Source organism: Poromitra crassiceps (genome assembly GCF_964638095.1).
Source record: "Poromitra crassiceps genome assembly, chromosome: 10".
NCBI classification, from domain to species: Eukaryota; Metazoa; Chordata; class Actinopteri; order Beryciformes; family Melamphaidae; genus Poromitra; species Poromitra crassiceps.
Genome location: NC_139631.1, coordinates 5,040,988 through 5,062,713, shown reverse-complemented (window position 1 = coordinate 5,062,713; position 21,726 = coordinate 5,040,988). Strand labels below are relative to the sequence as shown.

The 21,726-nt window shown below is 41.6% G+C and overlaps 1 protein-coding gene and 1 long non-coding RNA gene across 2 annotated transcripts; both read right to left on the bottom strand.

The window, feature by feature from the left end:
• Window positions 1-10,341: 10,341 nt before the first annotated feature.
• Window positions 10,342-13,137, bottom strand: LOC310783084 (uncharacterized protein). The gene is made up of 2 exons (XM_083643872.1): window positions 12,711-13,137; window positions 10,342-11,598 (listed from the first exon to the last, which is right to left on the bottom strand). Exons 1-2 carry the CDS (start codon window positions 12,967-12,969, stop codon window positions 10,547-10,549), a joined length of 1,311 nt encoding a protein of 436 aa, XP_083499998.1. The 5' UTR covers window positions 12,970-13,137; the 3' UTR covers window positions 10,342-10,546.
• A 3,155-nt stretch (window positions 13,138-16,292) lies between these two features.
• Window positions 16,293-18,878, bottom strand: LOC310783592. Its single transcript, XR_014553095.1, has 3 exons — window positions 18,784-18,878; window positions 17,803-17,910; window positions 16,293-17,637 (listed from the first exon to the last, which is right to left on the bottom strand). It is a non-coding gene; the product is annotated as an uncharacterized lncRNA (long non-coding RNA).
• Between the last annotated feature and the right edge of the window lie 2,848 nt (window positions 18,879-21,726).

Sequence of the window (21,726 nt, the reverse complement as noted above, 5' to 3'; positions counted from 1 at the left end):
TACTTGCTTTATTTTCATGTTTGTACTTTATTTCTAAAAAGAAAATGTTTATTTTTTTATTCTCGCTTTCAGAGATTTACTTTGAAAGCTAAACTAACTGTTTAGTGAATCTGGCTGACTTGACACTAGCATAGTAGGAAGACGGTGTATTTTGGAATAAATGATTCACTTGATCAGGACTGAAATCTTTTGTGGACAGTCTCACTGAAGTAGAAGAGGAAATGGGGACGAGATAAGATAAGAACAAGTGCAAAGCCCTGGACCTGTCTCACCAGCAGGTTTAACAGCCAGGGTATCTTTGTGATTGGCAGGTTTAACAGCCAGGGTATCTTTGTGATTGCTGGCTATACAAAACTACTGGCAATACCAAATAGCTGGTCACACCAAATTGGTCATCAACCCACTCTGCCAACCCAGGACTTTCTAATCCAGCTATGAGCATATTCATCACATACATTCACACAGAACAGCATGGTTATGAGACTAGGACACATTATTATCTAACGCCATGTGGAGCGTGAGTTTCTGCTAGATGAAGGTGAACAAAATCTGTGTGTAAATAAACATTTTTCACAATAGATTAAGTTTGAGATTGAACATTTTATTCAAGCTGCCAATGTTAACTATAGCATGAAACACAACACAAAACTCTAAACTGTGACACATTTTAAGCACTGGTACTCTGTGCAACAGTAGAATAGACAGTTATGCTCATATAGGCCTCTTCCCTATGTGGGTCATCATGTGTAATTTTAGGCCCGTGTTTTGACTGAAAGCTTTCAAAGTACCATAAATAAGAGGCCAACTGCCACTGGCTGTGAAAGAGGTATACTGACATGCCGATGAGAGGGCTGAGGACACTTCCAAAAAGCTCTCTTGCACTTGTTGCTAGTAGTGTGTGCCATTGGTTCAGCTACCATGTGCCAATGGTGGCACACGTGCCTAAGGTTGCTGACCCCTTGTCTGACAGAGGGACAACTGTCGTTTAAAGAGAATCATTGTAACACCAAAAAGCCAGGGTGTTGCCGTTACACAGGGTGTTGCTGTTACACAGGGTTGAGCACAAATTTCAGAAAAGAAAAAAACTGAAGCTTCAAATAAAAACTGATTCTGGAAAATGTTTCTCATATAAAGTACTGCAACACTTTTTTAAGCACTGGTTCTCTTCATCCTTTTTGTTTTTCTATGCCTCTTTGACTTTAATTAATTTGCTTTACCTTGTTGTATTCTTGTGCGTTTGTTTTTTCTTTTCTCTTTTTTTATCGTTATCATACATTGTGTTCATTTCTTTTCAAGGTGAGCTACTACAGTATAAGCCCATCTGGTTTTTTTTCTTCACCTGCACAATCTTGTTTACGGTTGCACATTTTATGATGTCTTGTTATATTCTTTGTGTGAATAAACAAAGTAAACTAAACTAAACTACTCTGGGCAACTCTAGTATGGACAATCATGTGCCTCTTCAGGTTTGAGCTGCTGGTGAAGCCTTCTCCACAGACATTGCATCTGTATGGTCTCTCCCCTGTGTGGCTCCTCATGTGTCCTGTCATGTGTGTGGCTCGAGCAAACGCTTTCCCGCAAATGCTGCACTTGTGCGGCTTTTCCCCCGTGTGAGTTCTGGTGTGAAATTTCAAATAAGAGCTGACGGCAAAACTTTTCCCGCACAAAAGACATTGATAAGGTTTCTCCCCTGTGTGCACCCGGATATGCTTTGTGAGACATGACTGGTCTGCAAACTTCCTCCCGCAGTAAACACAGCTGTACGGCTTTTCGCCCGTGTGAACTCTCGTGTGCTTATTCAATTGTGAACCACTGGCAAATCTTTTCCCACAGGTGTTGCAAGCATGTGGCTTCTCGTCTGTGTGGATTTTAACGTGCTTCCCGAGGTTCGATTGACAGGTGAATCCTTTCCCGCAAAATCTGCATCTAAAAGGCCTCTCACCAGTGTGGGTTCTTGCGTGAATATTTAAGTTTGCCAAGCAAGAAAACGCTTTATTACAAATGCCGCACTTCAGGGGTTTCTTCTTCTCGTTTGGTGTCGGCTCAGTACTCCTCGTTGATCCGGTGTTCTCACAGCTGGATGTGTTGTAAGCTTGGCTCTCAGCTACATGAAGGTTGTGAGAGAGGAGCTGGCGGTCACTGTGTGCTTCTGAAACTGCAGAGCCCTCAGATGCTGGAGGCTCTAGCCACCCTCTCATCTCATCTGCGACACTCTGAGTTTGGTAAGGATTTGAATACAGAGACTGATGTTCACTGTGGTCACTTCCATCATAAGCAGGAGTCAACTTAAAGATATCAGCCTCCTCCCACAGTAAAGGCTGCTCTCCCTCCTGACTGGTGCAGAGTTCCTCCTGTTCCTCTTTAATCTGTGGAGGCTCTGGGTCCTCTTGACTCAGACTGAATTTCCTCTGCTGGTTACAGTGCTGCTGGTCCAGGAGAACCTCCTCCTTAATGACAGGCTGTGGGGGGTCTGTAGGGGGAACATAGTATGAACAGTAGTTGACACTTGATCAAATATAAACCTGTATTTTAATTATTAGGATTTTATCCGAGGCCCACAATCACAATAAGCGGCTCACCAGCCAAGAACAGAACAGATTAGAACAGAGAGAGAGATAATTAACGTTATACTGTCGATTTCGGCTTTTAACGTGAAATATAATAAGCATAATGACATAATATGGACAACCAGTACCAATCGGTGTGTGGTTTACCAACCTGTTCTCTGTAGCTTTATCTCAGGCTTCAAAACGCTATCCAGCAGCCTGCGCTGACGGTCGATCTCTTCCTCGTACTCTACTATAGTTTTTACAAACACTCCTAATATTTCCTCAGCAGCCGCAGTTAGTCGATCGTTGACGAACGTCCTCAAACTCTGAACTGTAGACATTTCCACTGACTTGCATGAGACGTCTGTGCAACGCAGCTAAAAGCAACACTTTTCAGCTAGCTAGCTTCTTCTTCTATGGTGTTTTACGGCAGTTGGCATCCTTTAAGTTGCATTACTGCCTCCTTCTGGATTTATCTATCCACTGTATCCCTAATCTATTACAGTCTTGTAATTAATACAGCTTCTCTCAAGAAACTGACCACCAGTTTTCCCCCTCCACTGATCCCACACACACCCATTATATCTTTCACCGTGGCTTACATTCGTCCCGTCTCTGCAGTCCAGTCGTCATCATTAGTCTTTCTCTCTTCATACCTTGGCTGAGATGAAAACATGCATCTGTTTGGTCACAATGGCACAGGAGGAGAACCACTAAGCCAGGTGACAAGGAAAGGTGTTGTTTACAGTAGCCTATTGCTATTGAAAACGTATGGATCTGAATATCTATGAGTGCCGTTATTGATTTATTGTACTTGTGGCATTATGTATCTAACATTTAATTCAAACTAAACGGAGGAACACAAATTTCCAAATTAAGTGTTACTACAGTGTTATTCAACCAAGACGGCAAGACCTAGTCTACTACCCATTCATTTAATGGACTGTATTGGCTGTGGAAAGTGAATAAATAAATAAATCCATTTGTGTACCATGACTTACTCCAAAGAAATGTTGCTTATCATGAATTATGCTTAGCCGAAGGGGGGAAAAATAAAAAGATACTAATACTTTGCATTCTAAAATTGCTCATCATTAACATCTATATTTGTTTCTATACTAAAGCTGCTCATAAATACACAAATTAAACTTTCAATAACGTCTAGCCCTGGTGAATGAAACTGAAACATACATTTTTACAAAATGTTAAATGGCAATTCTTTTTTTATGAATTTATTCTATTTAAAAGTAACAATGTACAGTTCAAACATAAACGTCAGCACCATTCGATGCACCATACCAGATGATAGCTGCAAGATCATTCACATTGTACTCCCTTGGCAGGTCAAAGAAAAGAAACAATGCACAATAAAAACAAACATACAACGCTATACAAGAAAGAACACACATGACACAAAATAGAAAACTACACACAATAGCACAACACAAATATATGCTTGTCAGAAAAAGGCAAAGAGGGAAAGTTCTATGTACAAAACCTTCCTGTTACTTGTCTTCGAGCATCAATAAAAATGACAATCAAAACAAGAGTTCAAATCGTCAGTATTTTTTTTTACAGGTGCGAAAATCTGCATTTGTACATGTGTTTTTGTTTCTTACTTCTAGTTACCACTCTAAAATTGCTCATCAATACTCAATAAATGCACATTCCAATAGTGTCTAGCCCTGATGACTGAGACATAATCGTAATTAAAATAATAATAATTATTATTATTAAAGAAAAAGGCCATTCTTCATTCAGTTCTAGGTACAAAACTTTCCTCACAAGCAGCAAAGTACTAACTATTTATTCTTGTGGGAAATTAGGTCTCTGCAGTATCAAAAAGTAACAGGATTCAGCAGAGAAAAGGAAGCCGAATATAAGCACACAACAACTAGAATAAAAAAATATAAATACCAGAATCTGATATGGGACCTCTGTTGCCCTTCATCCCACTCTCTCAGACCCCTTTCCTGTCTCTCTCCACTGTTCTGAGTAACAGAAGCACAACTGCCATAAAAAAGTGAGCACTAACCCAGTAATCCTGCTTCATGAGACACAGGCCCCAGGTCAGAAAACAATACAGGTCAGAAAACAATACCATGGAGAAAATAACTGAAACTTCAAACAAGAGACTCTTTAAGCACTGGTACTCTGTGCAACTCGAGTACAGACAGTCATGTGTGTCTTCATGTTTGAGCTCCTGGTGAACTCTTTTTCACAGACACTGCATCTGATGGCTTTTCCCCTGTATGGGTGTTCATGTGTCGCTTCAGGGTGTGGCTTTGCCCGAAAGCTTTCCCGCAAGTGTTGCACTTAAACGCCTTCTCCCCTGTGTGAGTTCTGATGTGAAATTTCAAAGTTGTGCTGAGAGAAAAACTTTGCCCGCACAAAAGACATTTATAAGGTTTCTCCCCTGTATGCACTCGGGTATGTGTTGTGAGAGCTGACGTTTGGGCAAAGTTCTTCCCGCAGTAGACACAGCTGTAAGGTTTCTCGCCGGTGTGAACTCTCTCGTGCTTTTTCAAATCCTCAGCACGGCCGAAGCTTTTCTCGCAGGTGTTGCAATTGTGTGGCTTCTCGCCCGTGTGGATTACAACATGCCGATCGAGGTTCCACTGTGCAGTGAATCCTTTCTTGCAAACGCTGCATGTGAACGGCTTCTCCCCCGTGTGTGTTGCCATGTGCTTTTTCAGGTTGAAATCCTTGGTGAACGTTTTCCCACAAATGTCACACCTGAAAGGCCTTTCCCCTGCGTGGGATCTCATGTGGGTTTTTAACTTAATTGTGAGAGAAAACTCTTTACTGCAAATTTTGCACTTGTACAGTTTCTTGTTTGGTTTTGGCTCAGTACTCCTAGTTGATCCTGTGTTCCCACATCTGGATCTTTTGTGACCTTGGCTCTCAGCTACATCACTGTGGTCACTTCCATCACAAGCAGGAGTCAACCTAAATATATCAGCCTCCTCCCACAGTAAAGGCTGCTCTCCCTCCTGACTGGTGCAGAGTTCCTCCGGTTCCTCTTTAATCCGTGGAGGCTCTGGGTCCTCTTGACTCACACTGATGTCCCCCTGCTGGTTAGAGTGCTGCTCTCCCTCCTGACTGGTGCAGAGTTCCTCCGGTTCCTCTTTAATCTGTGGAGGCTCTGGGTTCTCTTGATCCAGACTGAAGTTCCTCTGCTGGTTACAGTGCTGCTGGTCCAGGAGAACCTCCTCCTTAACGACAGGTGGCTGTGGGGGGTCTGAAGGAGGGGAGGAGAGAGGAAGTACTCTTATTATAGTGGTAAGAATGAACATTAGGGACACTTCAAATATAAACCTGTATTTTAACTCTTAGGATTTTATCCGGGTCACACTCACCTGGTCTTAGAAAGGAGGGGGATGCAAATCTCGGCAGGTAATAAAATATACATGTAACTGTAACTTATTTTTCTATTAACCAGATGGTTTTATCTGAATAATTTTGGTGCTATTTTGGATGGACAATGTGAATATCAGGTCAATAATGACCCAAGCTGAAATAACATTCATAAACTACAGACATTATTTGTCATCATTCATGAACAACCACAAAGAAGATTAAGAATAGCTTTTGAACGGTATGTTGCTGTAGAAATCATTACATCATGGTCCCGCGAGGTGTGGGGATGCAATTATCTGCAGGGATGCAGTATTCGGCATAAGACCTGGAGTCTGTAACCCAGTGAGCATTTTTCCATTGAAAAGGCATTTAAAAAATGGCTGTGGTCACCAGTGAAAAGACGTTCAAAACAGGTGAAAGTGAACGTTTTTTCATAAATCTATTTGAAGACATTGAAATGAACGTTCACATTTAGACCATTATTTCACAGGGATATTATAGTGGAACTTAACTCAAATTAACTCTCAATAACTGCCAAACTAAATGAATGCCTGTAAAACTGTTTACGGTTTTCAGATGTGTGAGAGTATGCACAAAATAAATCACCTTGAAGTACAATAAATATCAGATACTTTGAGACTTTTACTAAAGCAATATTCTAATAGGTGTGTGATTAACTTCTACCAACCAGTCATTTTCTTGTAAGATATCTGTACTTTTACTCGTGTGGCTTTCAAGCATGGACTGTAGTAGCTTACTTTATCCACCACTGGTGGCAGCGCTGTTGTCAAAACAAGTACCGGGACTTCGTCTCAGGCTCACCAACCAATACATGAGAATTACAGTCGATTTCTCAGTTGATTCAAATCGGGGTGTTTTTACGGTCAAATCGTTGCATAAACGTGGCTTATGGACAGCCAATCCCAATCTTTGTTTCAACAAGAACAACGTAGCCTGTAAGAAAGTGTGTACGGACCTGTTTTGTGTAACTTTATCTCGGGCTTCAAAACGTCATCCAGCAGTCTACGCTGACGGTCGATCTCTTCCTCGTACACTGCTATAGTTTTTTCAAACACTCCAAATATTTCCTCAGCAGCCGCAGTTAGACGCTCGGTGACGAACGTTATTTCAAACACTCCCACGATTTCCTTTGCAGCCGCAGTTAGTCGGTTGTTGACGAACGTCCTCAAACACTGGACTGTCCAGCGTTTGAGGCCAGTCTGGACTGTAGACATTTCCACTGAAGCAGACGTGAGAGTATCTCTGAGACAGACACTGTACAAGCAACGCAGCTAAACCTGAGCTAAATCAACTCTTTCAGCTAAGCTAATAGCTAGCTTTCGCACAAGAAGAAGACGAAGAGCTGTATTTTTAGGCCTACTTCCGCCGGAGAGATTGCAAAAAATCGCAAAGCAACGTATCTAGGTGCACACCGCCACCTACTGCACCGGAGTGTGTTACATCAACTATCTCTCACCCATGCTCAAACGTCTTTTACTGTTCTGTAAGTGTGGGATAGATACGCCATCTAGGGGCCAATGTGGAGTTCAACATAACTAAAGAAATGTCAAGATAGGGCCACAGAAGCAGTTGATGGAAAGGTTTGATGCAGACTGTGGCATCCCGCCTGAGTCAGGGAGACACACAGCTGTGAATCTGCAGAATGACATTACGACAATGGTTAGGGTTCTACATGAGCAACAAGTGTTCTCTCACATAGAAGGGATATTCTACATACACTTCCCAAAAACAGCAGGCTAACCCCCCAGCTCAGGATCAAAACCAATGATCCAGTGGACTGGATTAACAAAAACAAGAGAAAAAAAACATCTGATGTACAATAAAGCTGACATTTATTGAAAGTGAAATCACCACACACAAAAAACTGCTGTTCAATCACAATCATACATTGCACATAAAACTATTGCACATTACTGCCGCAGCTACTTTTAAAATGTTTAAATAAAAAAATAGCTTAAAGGCCTCAGTCAATCCCAAACTTACACTAATAAACATGCACTTTGGCACTATATCATTGAAAGAAAGCTACCTCGGCTCATATTGTTGCACTATGGCCTACCTAGTCTGTTCACAAAGACATAGTCTTTGGGCAAAATACAACATTCTGAACACTGCCTATATACTGTATATATATATATTTTGTACTATTTTCTTAACCCTTCAGTGTGTTTCATATATGTTAAAAAGCAAACAAAGTGCAAATCTTTAGGCACAAAACATTTTGAACACTGTACCTATACAATAGGCTACATATTGCACTGCTATACTGAGTATCTTTTTATTATTATTATTCAGTGTCTTTTACATTTTGTTGTGGTTCCCAACGGGTCCTTGAATTTGAGAGAAAACAAAATCTGGGCCATGAAAGTTTTAGAAAATATACATGGGTCATTATAGTTCTTGGATTTTTACAATTTGAGCAAGAATAGAAATTGCAATTATTTCTAGTTTCCCTTAGTAACACCTATATCAGAAAGATGCACAAGTATAAACTAGTAGTGTATACTTAAATGCAGTTAGCATACTGCAACACAGCTTGAGCTACATTATTCTTCTCTAACAGAAAACTAATTTAATAGTGCAATTTGAACACAAGGTGATGTTAAACTTCCACTGCAAAAACAACACAGTGATTTTTTTTTACTTTATTTAATTAGCAAAAAACAACAATAAACGATATCAAGTCATTATTATATACTACAAGACAGGACATGAAGACATGACTGACATTGGTGAGATGAGCAACAAATCAAGGGCAAACAGATAAGACAGAGAAGGGGAGAAAAAAAAACATTCTTAGGGGGCACAGTGGCGCAGTGGTAGCACTGTCACCTCATAGCTAGAAGATTTGATTCCTGCTTGGGACGCTGAGGATGTGTCCATGTCTTCAGTCCCTATGGCCCAGGTGGGCTGTCTCGTCAAAAGGGCCTTTCTGTGTGGAGTTTGCATGTTCTCCCTGTGCTCCCCTGGGGTTCCTCCATACAACATCGGTATGGACCTCCATGCAGAAGATCGTCATCTGACCAGTGACGACAATGTTTGAAGATGGTCCCTGGGCGCTGTACACAAGAAAGCTGCCCACTGCTAAAGACGGGTGGTTTGTAACACTTTTGTGTTAGTATGAGTGTGGAAAATGTGTAGTGACTTTGATCCAAGCTTGGACATTAAGCATCTTAAAGTCATTGATGCATTAGATCAAGAACGGGGGGGGATCTTAAATATATTTGTGTAGTGTAGCGGTAGATTCCCTACCCACCAACATGAGGGTCGCAGGTTCGCACCCCATGTTACCTCCAGCTTGGTCGGGCGTCCATACAGGCACGATTGTCTGTGTCTGCGGGTGGGAAGCCGGATTACGGGTATGTGTCTTGGTCGCGGCACTAGCGCCTCCTCTGGTTGGTCGGGGCACCTGTTCGGGGTGGAAGGGAACTGGTGGGAATAGCGTGATCCTCCCAAGTTTCCATATATATATATATACTGTATATGGGGGGAATTGGGAAAATCATATATATATATACTGTATATGGGGGGAATTGGGAAATCAGAAATACAAACACACACAGACACATATACACTTTGACTCAAGTGTGGACATCATGAGCATCTTGCATTTGTAATTAGCGATAGCATAATGCTTTCCACAGTAAAGCCCCTTTTAGATTGGCCAAAAATCCCACTAATATCCACAAACTACTGGCATTTTCTTCGGTCTAAAGTTGCCAAGCCGGGCCATTCACCCAATAGAGCGACCCTGCAAGTGAGGTGGGTTATTTACACAATGCCTCGCCACGGCTGGCGATATAAATGATGGTGGTCCAACGCGTTATTTTCCGCCCCATGTTCTTCTTCTCCTCTCGATTTAATGTACTTGCCTCTCCTTTCCCGGTGTGTCAGTGATCCCCACAGGCTGAAATTCAACTTTCTTAAAATGTAATTACTTTAAAATGTGACGGAATATGTCGACAGAAAAAAGAAAGAAAAGTGTCTCACGGATGAGACGACTTTCACTGCGGCGCTTACTGAACCAGCGTCAAGTTAGTCAGAATGTAAGTAGGTCATCCGCTTTAGCTCTTTCGAAATAAAACCCTTAATGTAACATTAACATTAATTTGGAGTAATGCTTTACAGCCAGAGTTTCACTCGTATGTAATCTTAACATCCACATTTTGACACAAGGTTTGCTGCTTCGTTTGTTGAAACACCCTTTTCTCCTCCAACGTGCATCAATAAGGCTATTTACTTGTTTAAATTACTTTTTTTTTTTTTTTTTACTAAGTAAAGTTTTACTAAGAAGTTTCCATCTTCTTTTGGCTGACCTGACGCTGGGCCTGGGCAGCCGTGGGAGAAGGGAGGAGGAAGAGAGAGCCCGCAGCCGCGGAGAAACCGAACGGGTTGAGAGTGCGTTGTGCGATCTAACGTTTAAAAGGTGATGCTGCTGGTTTCCTGGGCAGGGTAACAAAACATGTGTATTAGTGGGACACACTTCTTTCAATTCTAACCCTGCAACTGAGTCACTGAGACACATGCCCCGGGTCTTAAAACCAGACAAAAAACTGAAACTCCAAATGAGACTTTTTAAGCACTGGTACTCGGAGTACGGACAGTCATGTGTGTCATCAGGTTTGAGCTCCTGGTGAACTCTTTTTCACAGACACTGCATCTGATGGCTTTTCCCCTGTATGGGTGCTCATGTGTCGCTTCAGGGTTTGGCTTTGAGCGAAAGCTTTCCCGCAAGTGCTGCACTTAAACGCCTTCTCCCCTGTGTGAGTTCTGATGTGAAATTTCAAAGTTGTGCTGAGAGAAAAACTTTGCCCGCACAAATGACATTTATAAGGTTTCTCCCCTGTGTGCACTCGGGTATGTGTCGTGAGAGATGACGTTTGGGCAAAGTTCTTCCCGCAGTAGACACAGCTGTAAGGTTTCTCGCCGGTGTGAACTCTCTCGTGCTTTTTCAAATCCTCAGCACGGCCGAAGCTTTTCTCGCAGGTGTTGCAATTGTGCGGCTTCTCGCCCGTGTGGATTACAACATGCCGATCGAGGTTCCACTGACAAATGAATCCTTTCTTGCAAACGCTGCATGTGAACGGCTTCTCCCCAGTGTGTGTTGCCATGTGCTTTTTCAGGTTGAAATCCTTGGTGAACGTTTTCCCACAAATGTCACACCTGAAAGGCCTTTCCCCTGCGTGGGATCTCATGTGGGTTTTTAACTTAATTGTGAGAGAAAACTCTTTACTGCAAATTTTGCACTTGTACAGTTTCTTGTTTGGTTTTGTCTCAGTACTCCTAGTTGATCCTGTGTTCCCACATCTGGATCTTTTGTGACCTTGGCTCTCAGCTACATCACTGTGGTCACTTCCATCACAAGCAGGAGTCAACCTAAATATATCAGCCTCCTCCCACAGTAAAGGCTGCTCTCCCTCCTGACTGGTGCAGAGTTCCTCCGGTTCCTCTTTAATCCGTGGAGGCTCTGGGTCCTCTTGCCCCACACTGATGTTGCTCTGCTGGTTAGAGTGCTGCTCTCCCTCCTGACTGGTGCAGAGTTCCTCCGGTTCCTCTTTAATCTGTGGAGGCTCTGGGGCCTCTTGACCCAGACTGAAGTTCCTCTGCTGGTTACAGTGCTGCTGGTCCAGGAGAACCTCCTTCTTAACGACAGGTGGCTGTGGGGGGTCTGAAGGAGGGGAGGAGAGAGGAAGTACTCTTATTATAGTGGTATGAATGAACATTAGGGACACTATTTGGATTTTATCCGCATCACACTCACCTGGTCTTAGAAAGGAGGGGGCCGCAAATCTCGGCAGGTAATAAAATACACATGTAACTGTCTGTAACTTATTTTTCTATTAACCAAATGGTTTTATTGGAATAATGTTTGCGCTATTTTGGAGCAACAGTGTGAATATCAGGTCAATAATGACCCAAGCTGAAATAACAGACATTATTTCTCATCAATCATTGATGAACAACCACAATTTAAGAAGATAAAAAATAGTTTTTGAATGGTACATTGCTGTAGAAATCATTACAACATGGTCCCGCGAGGTGTGGCCAGGGAGGGATACAATTCTCGGCGGGGATGCAGTATTCAGCATAACACCTGGAGTCTGTAGTAACCCTGTGAGCATTTTTTCATTGAAAAGGCATTTAAAAAATGGCTATGGTCACCAGTGAAAAGGCTCAAGATAGGTTCAAAAGTGGACTACTATTTGAAGACATTTAGACCATATATTTCGCTGGGATATTATACCACAGAGATGTGGACCAGTGATGTCATTTGTGCACGATTGACATTAGTGGTCCACAACTTAACTCAAATTAACTCTCAGTAACTGTCAAACTAAATTAATGCATGCCTGTACAACTGTTTAGAGTGTCAGATGTGTCAGAGGCGACACGTGCAAAATAAATAAGCATTGTTTTTCGCAGGAAATATCGGATACTTTGAGACTTTTACTAAAGCAATATTGTAATAGGTGTGACTAACTTCGACCAACCAGTCATTTTGTGGTAAAAAAAAATTGGTGGTAAGAGCTTAATTCATCCAGCACTGGTGGCAGCGCTGTTGTAAACAATAAATTAAAAAAAAGGGAAGGGACTCTGGATTGGCTTTGTAGCCTCACCGGGGTTCACCAGCCAATACATGAGAATTACAGACGATTTCTGTTATTCAAATCGGAGTGTTTTGAAAATCGTTTCATAATAATATCACGGATTATGGACAGCCAATCCCAATCTTTGTTTCAACAAGAACAGCGCATCCTGTAAAGAATAGTGTGTACCAACCTGTTTTGTGTAGCTTTATCTCGGGCTTCAAAACGTTATCCAGCAGTCTGCGCTGACGGTCGATCTCTTCCTCGTACACAACTATAGTTTTTTCAAACACTCCAAATATTTCCTCAGCAGCCGCAGTTAGTCGCTCGTTGACGAACGTTATTTCAAACACTCCCACGATTTCCTTTGCAGCCGCAGTTAGTCGGTTGTTGACGAACGTCCTCAAACACTGGACTGTCCAGCGTTTGAGGCCAGTCTGGACTGTAGACATTTCCACTGAAGCAGATGAGAATCTCTCTGAGACCGACACTGACTGTACAAGCAACCAGGCTAAACCTGAGCTAGATCAACTCCTCTTCTTTCAGATTTCCGGCAGTGTAGACGCTTCTTGGCATAGCCTACTACTAGATTAGTCCCGCCGTCGACGGTGGGTCTGACTACGTGAGACTTAGTACTGCTAGCTCAAGATCTTTCATCTAAGCTAACTAGTTTTTCCCTGGTTTTGTTTTTTTCCCCATAACTAGGCATGCTTCCGCCTGAGAGACTGCAAAATCGCAAAGTATCTAGGTACATACCGCCACCTACTGCACCGGAGTGGGTTACATTTTTAGGTTACATTACCAAAGAGCATGGAAGGAAAGAGACGACACTCCGGCCATTTTTGGAAACAGAATGCGCCTCGCAGTGGTCAGCTGCGGTAGCGCGGGCCCCTATAATCAGCCTCTCTAAACAGTAACTCAACGGGAGAGCACTCTAAATTTCGTGGATTCACATCTTTTCTGGGCGTACTGCAAATCTTGATTGAAGTGGTGTAGTGCAGGGATGTAAAACAACAACCATATTGTGGAAACTAAGCAAAATTTTTCGTTTTTTTCTTTTAGTTTTTTCAAGATAAATAGTAAATGCAAAGGACCCGAGGTTAAAACCATGGCAACGCAATTCTGACGGAGTGGACGACAGCCGCATTTGCGCAAACTGTTTACAGGTTAGTAGCTTCTTGTTAAATTTGGATTCTGTCAGTTTTCATAGTTTCCACAATATGGTTGTTGTTTTACATCCCTGCACTACACCACTTCAATCAAGATTTGCAGTACGCCCAGAAAAGATGTGAATCCCCAAAGTTTAGAGTGTTCTCCCGTTGAGTTACTGTTTAGAGAGGCTGATTATAGGGGCCAGCGCTACCGCAGCTGACCACTGCGAGCCTGTGCGAGGTTCTTTTGGCGCTGTCACGCTTCCAAAAATAAAAAATGGCGGAGGCTGCTGGGCGCTGATGTTGCAATGGGGCAATATGGAGCTGTCATTTCTTTCCATAAAAGTTCTTTGACATTACTGTCCTCAAAAAAGGCTTGTTTTCGAGACGCCCCTATCCGAGTTCGGATCACTGGTTCGGATAGGGGCTGAACAGTGATTTTTCATATCCCATAGTCTCCAATTAATTAAATTGATTGTTGGGAACTTTTGAGGCAAAATTAGTTTTTTGGGTTATTCTGTAATCCCCATAATAAGAATAAGAATAAGAATAAGAATAAGAATAAGAATACGAATAAGAATAAGAATAAGAATAAGAATATAATCTAAATAAATCGTAGTGCCATAGCCTACCCTTTCACCTTTCAAACATGTTCCAAGTCCAACCAAAAAAGTTTAAATATATTGACAAAACAAATGTACAATACCATGAGGACAATGAGGGATGAGGGAATGTTTCCCTTAGTGAAAGTGGTTACTATAGCCGCTATTGCCGCTAAACACCTATATCAGAATGATGCTGCACAAGTAGCCTATAAACTAGTATAGCCTATATAGCAGTTAGCATACTATATAGCCTGAGCTATTCCTCTGATTTAGTAGTGCAATATGAACGCAAGGTGATGGTAAACTTCCACTGCAAAAACGTTTTTTTTACTTTGTTTAATTTGCAAAAAACAACAATAAACGATATCAAGAGAACATTTCACTACATACTACAAGACAAGACATTAAGACATGGTATGAGTGCACGACCTTGGTGAGGTGAGCAACAAATCAAGGGGAAACAAACTGATAAGAGAAGAAGGGCAAAAAATAACCACACAGGCACTGTCGCCTCATAGAAGGTCCTGGGTTCGATTCGCCCTTGGGATGCTGTGGGCGCTGAGGGTGTGTCCCCCCATGTCTTCAGTCTCTATGGCCGAGGTGGGCTATCTCGTCAAAAGGGGCTTTCTTTTTGTACGGTCCATGAATATCAGTGGCAAACCTGTAGGCTTATTCCAGATGTGCTAGAATTCCCTTTTCTTCATCACTGAGATGAAATTGATGTACAGTAGCAAGCTACTTTTATTTTGGCATGTAGCCTGGAGCTTAGCTTGCTACATTTTAGTCTAGCAGCAGAGGGCCTCAGATTTTGAGGTACTGTAGGCTACCCCATACCCGAAATTGTATTTTGATGCGAAATTAGTTTTTTGGGGTTATTCTTTACCCCAATCTCTGAAAAAGAGCCAAAATATAGGCCAGTCCGATCACCCACTGCGTGTGCCCGCAGCCTCACCCACCCTGCAGCTCACCTACTGCGTATATTATGCAGGTCGGCCGCTACACGGCCTCACTTGCTCTATTACATCACTGATGACATCATCATCGATGCCATCACTGATGACATCTTCACTGATGACATCATGACTGAACTCATAGCCTCAGCCAGGAAGGATCATCACTGATGACATCACATAATTAATTAGGGCAATCAGCTCACCAAAAAATCCGGCTCCTTCAGGTCACCCGCACGGGTGCTTTTTATACCCCCTGAAAGTTTCAGCCCGATCGCACATAAAACGGCATAGCTGTGGCGTGGCCAACAAAAATGTAAACTAACATTGCCCACCTGCTCCCTTTTAATATAGATTTAATATAGAAGAGGTGAATTAATTAATGAAAATATACAGTTATTTTAAAGGATTACTGGTTCAAAGAGATCTCTGTCAATCCTCCCAGCTGCAGCCAGCTCTGAAGATCATGCACAAACTCTGTGTGGATCTTTTTAATTTAAGATGCCTTTTGGTTTGTGCAGTTAAAACTGAAAGACATCTTGTAACTTACAAAGACCTGTGAATAGTGTGTTGTCCTGATCACCACAGTGATGTACTGTGCACATTGATGAAGGCACATTTGAGAAAACATGAGATGAGTGAAAAGTTGTGCTACAAGCTCTATCCACTTCCTCGTTTAAATTATGAAACTACACCATTCTGTCATAAAATAGATTCTATGTTCCAGGTCACTGGATTTCAGTGTGACTCATTTCATTGTGAATTATTTCAAGAGTCAATGTTATAGTTTTTAGATGTGAGTTACAGGTAATCATCTTTTCAACAACAACAAAATAGTTCTGGAAATATTATCTGATGCAATCCTTTTCCCAAGAAGACTTCATAATTCTCTTATATCTGTGGTATTCTGAAATGGTTATATTATTAAATTATAATAAAAACATCTAAACCCCTCTGAAATATATTGTTGTGGCAACAGACTGTGGCAGCAACTGATCAGCAACACTGAAACACACCTAACAAAACAGATGCAACAATAGACAAAAAAAAAGGCAATGTAATTTGATGATAATGTGCAGTGTGACTTTAATAAAGACAATTTCAGCCAATAAGCATGGACAGTATAATAGGCCCTAACATGTTGATTGTTGTTTTTATGTTATCAGCATGAAGATATGACAATTATAAATTATAGCTGCCATCACATAATAACAAGTATAGTAGCTACAAAAACAAACATTCCTGCACATGAAAAATGAACTTAAAATCAACAGCAGCCTTATAGAGATATCTCTGCTGGGAACTCTGGTCAGTGAGAAACAGTCCCACCTGCTCTGGTCTTTGTACACTCTGCCAGTCATCTCTGTGGCCAAATAATCACATTTGGTCTGAACTTAAAAGTATCAATCACAAACTATTCCTTTATGCTGAACATTTTAATTATTGACCGATGTTGATCACTGTTGGGGGTAACTCATTACAAAAGTAACATGTAATATCTTACTTTTAGCAGTAACTCAGTAATATAACTTATTACCAATAGGATCTGAGTAATATTATACCAGTTACTTTGTCAAGTAGCACCAGTTACAAATTGAGTTACATTTCTTTAAATCAGAGCACATACGAAAAAAGGATACAATCATTTCCTAATCAAATTGTGTGTTTTTATGCAAATAACCACTAGAGATGACAATAACAAGCAAAAGGATAACATTTAGAATTTTGGACAGTTTACACTGATTTTTGTTCCGGGGCGGCAATGTCATTTTGCAACTGCAGTTATTTTGATGAAAGTCATGCAAAAGTAATGTCATAAGTAACAAGTTACTCTTCCCAGACAGTAATATTGTAACGTAACTTATTACTTTCAAATGAAAGTAACTAGTAATATGTAGTATATTACATTTTGAAAGTAACTTGCCCAACACTGATGTTGATACAGTAAATGGTGCAATACAGTAAGTGCCTAAAAACTGTCCAGCGTAAGAAAAAAAAGTAGCCTAAATAAGAGTGAAGTAGCTGTTGAAGCAAGTAGCCTACTAATAAGTTACTTCCACCCTCGCTTGTGTGCGTGCATGCGTGTGTGTGTGTGTGTGTGTGACGTGTGTGTGTGTGTGTGTGTGTGTGTGTGTGTGTGTGTGCGTGCGTGCGTGCCTGTGCACGTGCCTGTATTGGTGCCTGACTGTGCCCTCCTGCGCTGTTCTAACAGATGAAAGTAAGGCTACACAAGAATGCGAACAGCAGAGGGAACACACTCAGTTTCACAGCCCAGGCAGAGTTACACAAATCAGTTGTACAGCACGTTCCTGTGAATGTAACACCGTCTACCACTTGGCTGTGCACACCATCACACGCCGCCGGCCCCGGGTCTCCACAGGAAACGCCCGAAACTTCCTTCCCTCTGACAGTCCCTAGATGAAAGAGAGATCCCCCCCCATATTAATAACATTTTTATTGTCTTTGAATAGCTAATTTTAGAGATCTCATTAAGTTTAAAATAGAAGGCAGCATTAATATAACCAGTCCTGGCAATTACACAATCTTTGTGCAGCCTCCATCTGCAACATGGGACTCACCTTTCCCAATACTGCAGTATTCCACATTGTCTGGACACGTTTTTACTTCGGTGGCTGTACAGTCCACTGCCGTGCACTCATAACACTTTATTTTGGCGGCAGCGGGAACTGAAATAGAGCAGAGTAGGAGACAAGCAGCTGTCAGAGTTGCTCACGGTCAATAATTGAGTGGAGCACATGGGGAATTTTAGGAAACACAAAATGGGAAAATAGAAGGGGTCTGCCATCTTCCATCATATATTATGTGTGGCAAAACCTATTCAAAGCAATAACAGGCCTTGGACAGTATATACTTTTATTTTCCTCAGAAATGAGAAACAGAGGTGAACTAGCTGGGTAATGTTGTGACACTTTGAAGTCTCTGATGTAGGCCTATTTTCCAGCTTCTCTAAATTTGATGGAAGCAAAATTCATGAGTGATGAAATACCACTTGACAACTTGTGACAACTGTCACATGTTACTCAACACCATTTCCTTTGAAATTATATTAGCATGATTGTCCGAAATCAACACCAACAGCCACGGTCAGATAATCCTTCACCCATTCTGGGAGACAAATTCTGTGTTTCCAACAATTGATCAGCAATCAAACATGGAAGGGTGCTGCGTTTCATGTATGTGTTACAAAATCACATTTATTTGAGAAAATATTAACTTAAAAGCTATTTCTAACACACACAAAATGTTTAGACAACATGCTCCAAAACAATTATGTGACAACATGCCCCACCCAGGCATTCCTTACAAAGGTCCCTTCCTTGAGCACATACATGTGTGTAGCTCGACTAAATAATTCAAATGTATTACAGTATCAGCTTATAGCTGACCATTTCTTTCATGTGTCAGAATATAGTTATTTTGATTTCTTTATGAGGAAAATGCACCACACAGGCTCTCTCATTTTACATGATGATAATGAAGCCAAAGTAAATTCAGGAAACAGTTCTGAAAAACGATGAAATCAAAGTGAGCTGAGTTACCGGTGCCGAAGACGGTCCAGATGAGAGCCAGAGTCAGGATCAGCTTCAGCTTCATGGTGATGAGCAAGTGAGCAGATCAGACGGTCCTGATGATGGCAGTAGCACCTCATTATGTAGGGGCATCAGCTATGGGTGGGCCTGGCTGGGCCTAGGCCCACCCACTTCTTGCCTATAGGTCCATCTAATCACAAGACTTTAAAACCTCCACTGGTGGTCATTGAGTATGCACTTCATTCACATAACCTGTCTATTCCCTGTCTGTTGGTATATAGATAACAGAGTTTATGTTTTATTTTGATTCATTTGACTGCAGTATTAAACCTTTTCAAAGTCTTTTTAAAAAACATACATTCTCACACATTTATTTTGAATGATAAACATCCAATAGAGTCTGAAAGTGTGTGTATATATTTGGCAAGCTGCCAATTTGAACACACAACTTTCCAGTGTCCAATATTTGCCACAAGGAGAGAAACCTTACAGCTGTGTCTACTGCGGGAAGAACTTTGCCCAAGGCTCAACTCTCACAAGCCATATCCGAGTGCATACAGGAGAGAAACCTTATAAATGTCTTTTGTGCGGGCAAAGTTTTTCCTGCCAGCACAACTTTGAAATTTCACACCAGAACTCACACAGGGGAAAAGCCGTATAAGTGCAGCACTTGTGGGAAAGCTTTCGCTCTAAAAACCTACCTGACGGAACACATGAGGACCCATACAGGGGAGAGAACGAAGAGAACGAGAGAACGAAGCATTTGGATACTGATTTGGAAATCGATTACCAATGGCATCGATTGAAGCTTCGAAGCATTTGGGTCAGCCCTAATTGTTTTGTTTTGTTTGTTTGTCTAATAGTGTTGTTTGTTCTTGGATTTTTGTATATGTAGTTTTCTTGCTTGTTTTGTTTGTTGTGTTGTTGTTATTGTTGTTCTTTGTGGGGGATATGGGGTATGAGAGCCATGTAATCAATGACTTTAAGATGCTCACAGTGTCCATGCTTGGATCAAAGTCACTACAAATTCTTCAAACTCTTTTAATGCAAATCAGAGCACAGTATAAAATAATAAAGACCTGATCCAAACAGTAAGAGTAATGGCAAAAGGATATGTCCTCCAAATAACATGTGAGTATGGACAACTAACATTAGTATTTTGAATTTGATGCTATGCTCTGATTGGTTCATACAGTGGAGTATGGAAGTGCCCCCCCCCCCCTCTCTGTCTTTCCTCTCTTGTTCAGATTCTCCCCCTGTCCGTCTCCCTGATTTTGTCTCTCTAACCACCTCAATCTACTCTCAAACACCTGTATTTCTCAGTCTGTCTCTCATCTTTCCATCAAGTAAAGTCCACTCGTAGCTCATGTGTTCAACAGTGTTGGGCAAGCTACTTGGAAAATGTAGTGAGCTTAAAGCTACCAGCTACTGTACATTAAAATATAGCTTCACTGCCCCGGTGACGTTGTATAGATCCAGACCTTATGTTTGTGTTATATGTATTGGGATACTGGTGGTGGTGGTGGTGGGAGGCGGGGGTTATGTTATGGTGTGTTATTACGTTATGATATATGATGTGATCATCTACGTTCTTGAAACATGTACTGACCTTGAAAACAAATTTCCTGCTGAACAAATCAACCAATCAATCAATCAATCTATATCTATCTTCACTACATTGAAGCTATCCCCAGAGAAATGTAGTTAAGCTACTACCACCACGAGATAAATGTAGTTTAGTAGCTCCACTACTACTTCTATGCATGCACCCCCCCCTCAAGGAAAATGATGTACATAATTTACATTCTAAATCAAAAAATACATTCTCAAAATAATAAAAACATGATTAGAACTTGTATTAAAAACTTGTATTAAAGTTAGATTTAGACTTGATTGAAAAAACAGCTTCAACATTTTCAAAGGGAAAGACACCTTTCTGACAGAAAGTACATGCGACTCAAGGTGTGTAGCCCTAACCCTACCCATAGACCAGATATCATATTCAGATATGTTGAGGTCAGAGGTCAAGGGACCCCTTTGAAAATGGCCATGCCAATTTTTTCCCTCGCCAAAATGTAGCCTAACTTTGGAGCGTTATTTTGACCGCTTCCCGACATGGTAGGTTGACATGGTACCAATCGATTCCTTAGGTCAGTGGTTCTCAAGTGGGGGTCCGGGGACCCCCATGGGTCGGTGGCACTTTGCCAGGGGGTCCGCGAAAAGTTTTCAGGAAAATAAAAATAAAAACTTATTTTTTGCAAAAGCTTCATAGTTCAACGAAAATATTGTACGCTTTAAATCTAAAGCTGTTCATGGATTACATTCTAATCTAATAAACCTATCAATTTAAAAGTCAAGCACGTTACCGTGGAAACAATTAAGCTTAGCTCAAAATCACAAATCAGAATGAGGGGGTCCATGGCTGAAAAACATTTGAGAACGTCTGCCTTAGGTCTTCTAGTATGGTATAAGAACCATAGGCGGATTATGACATGACGTGCGCCTGGGCCTGGAGCCCTGGATACATAAAGCCCCCCCCCCCCCCCTCCCCTCAATTAAGGCCAGAATAATAACTAAGACTCTGGGCCAGGTTTATCCATATATCGCATCGGGTGAGTGCCCGGGGGCACCAGCCAATTTGGTAAATGGTAAATGGACTGCATTTATATAGCGCTTTTATCCAAAGCGCTTTACAATGTGCCTACATTCACCCATTCACACACCGAAGGTGGCCAGCTGCCACGCAGGGTGCTGGCACAGCCATCGGGAGCAATTTGGGGTTCAGTGTCTTGCCCAAGGACACTTCGACATGCGGACTGGAGGAGCCGGGGATCGAACCACGACCTTCTGGTTGGTGGATGACATGCTCTACCTCCTGAGCCACAGCCGCCCCAATTTGCCTTGTTGGGAGGGCACCACACATTCAAATCAATTCTTTATAAGCTTCGTCAT

What these genes read in the sequence shown, in the direction of transcription:
- LOC310783084 (XM_083643872.1), bottom strand. Translation starts at nt 12,969, where the DNA reads ATGTCTACAGTCCAGACTGGCCTCAAACGCTGGACAGTCCAGTGTTTG. An exon ending in GATAAAGCTACACAAAACAG is followed by an intron (nt 11,599 to 12,710) that starts GTTGGTACACAC and finishes CCCCTCCTTCAG; the next exon opens with ACCCCCCACAGCCACCTGTC.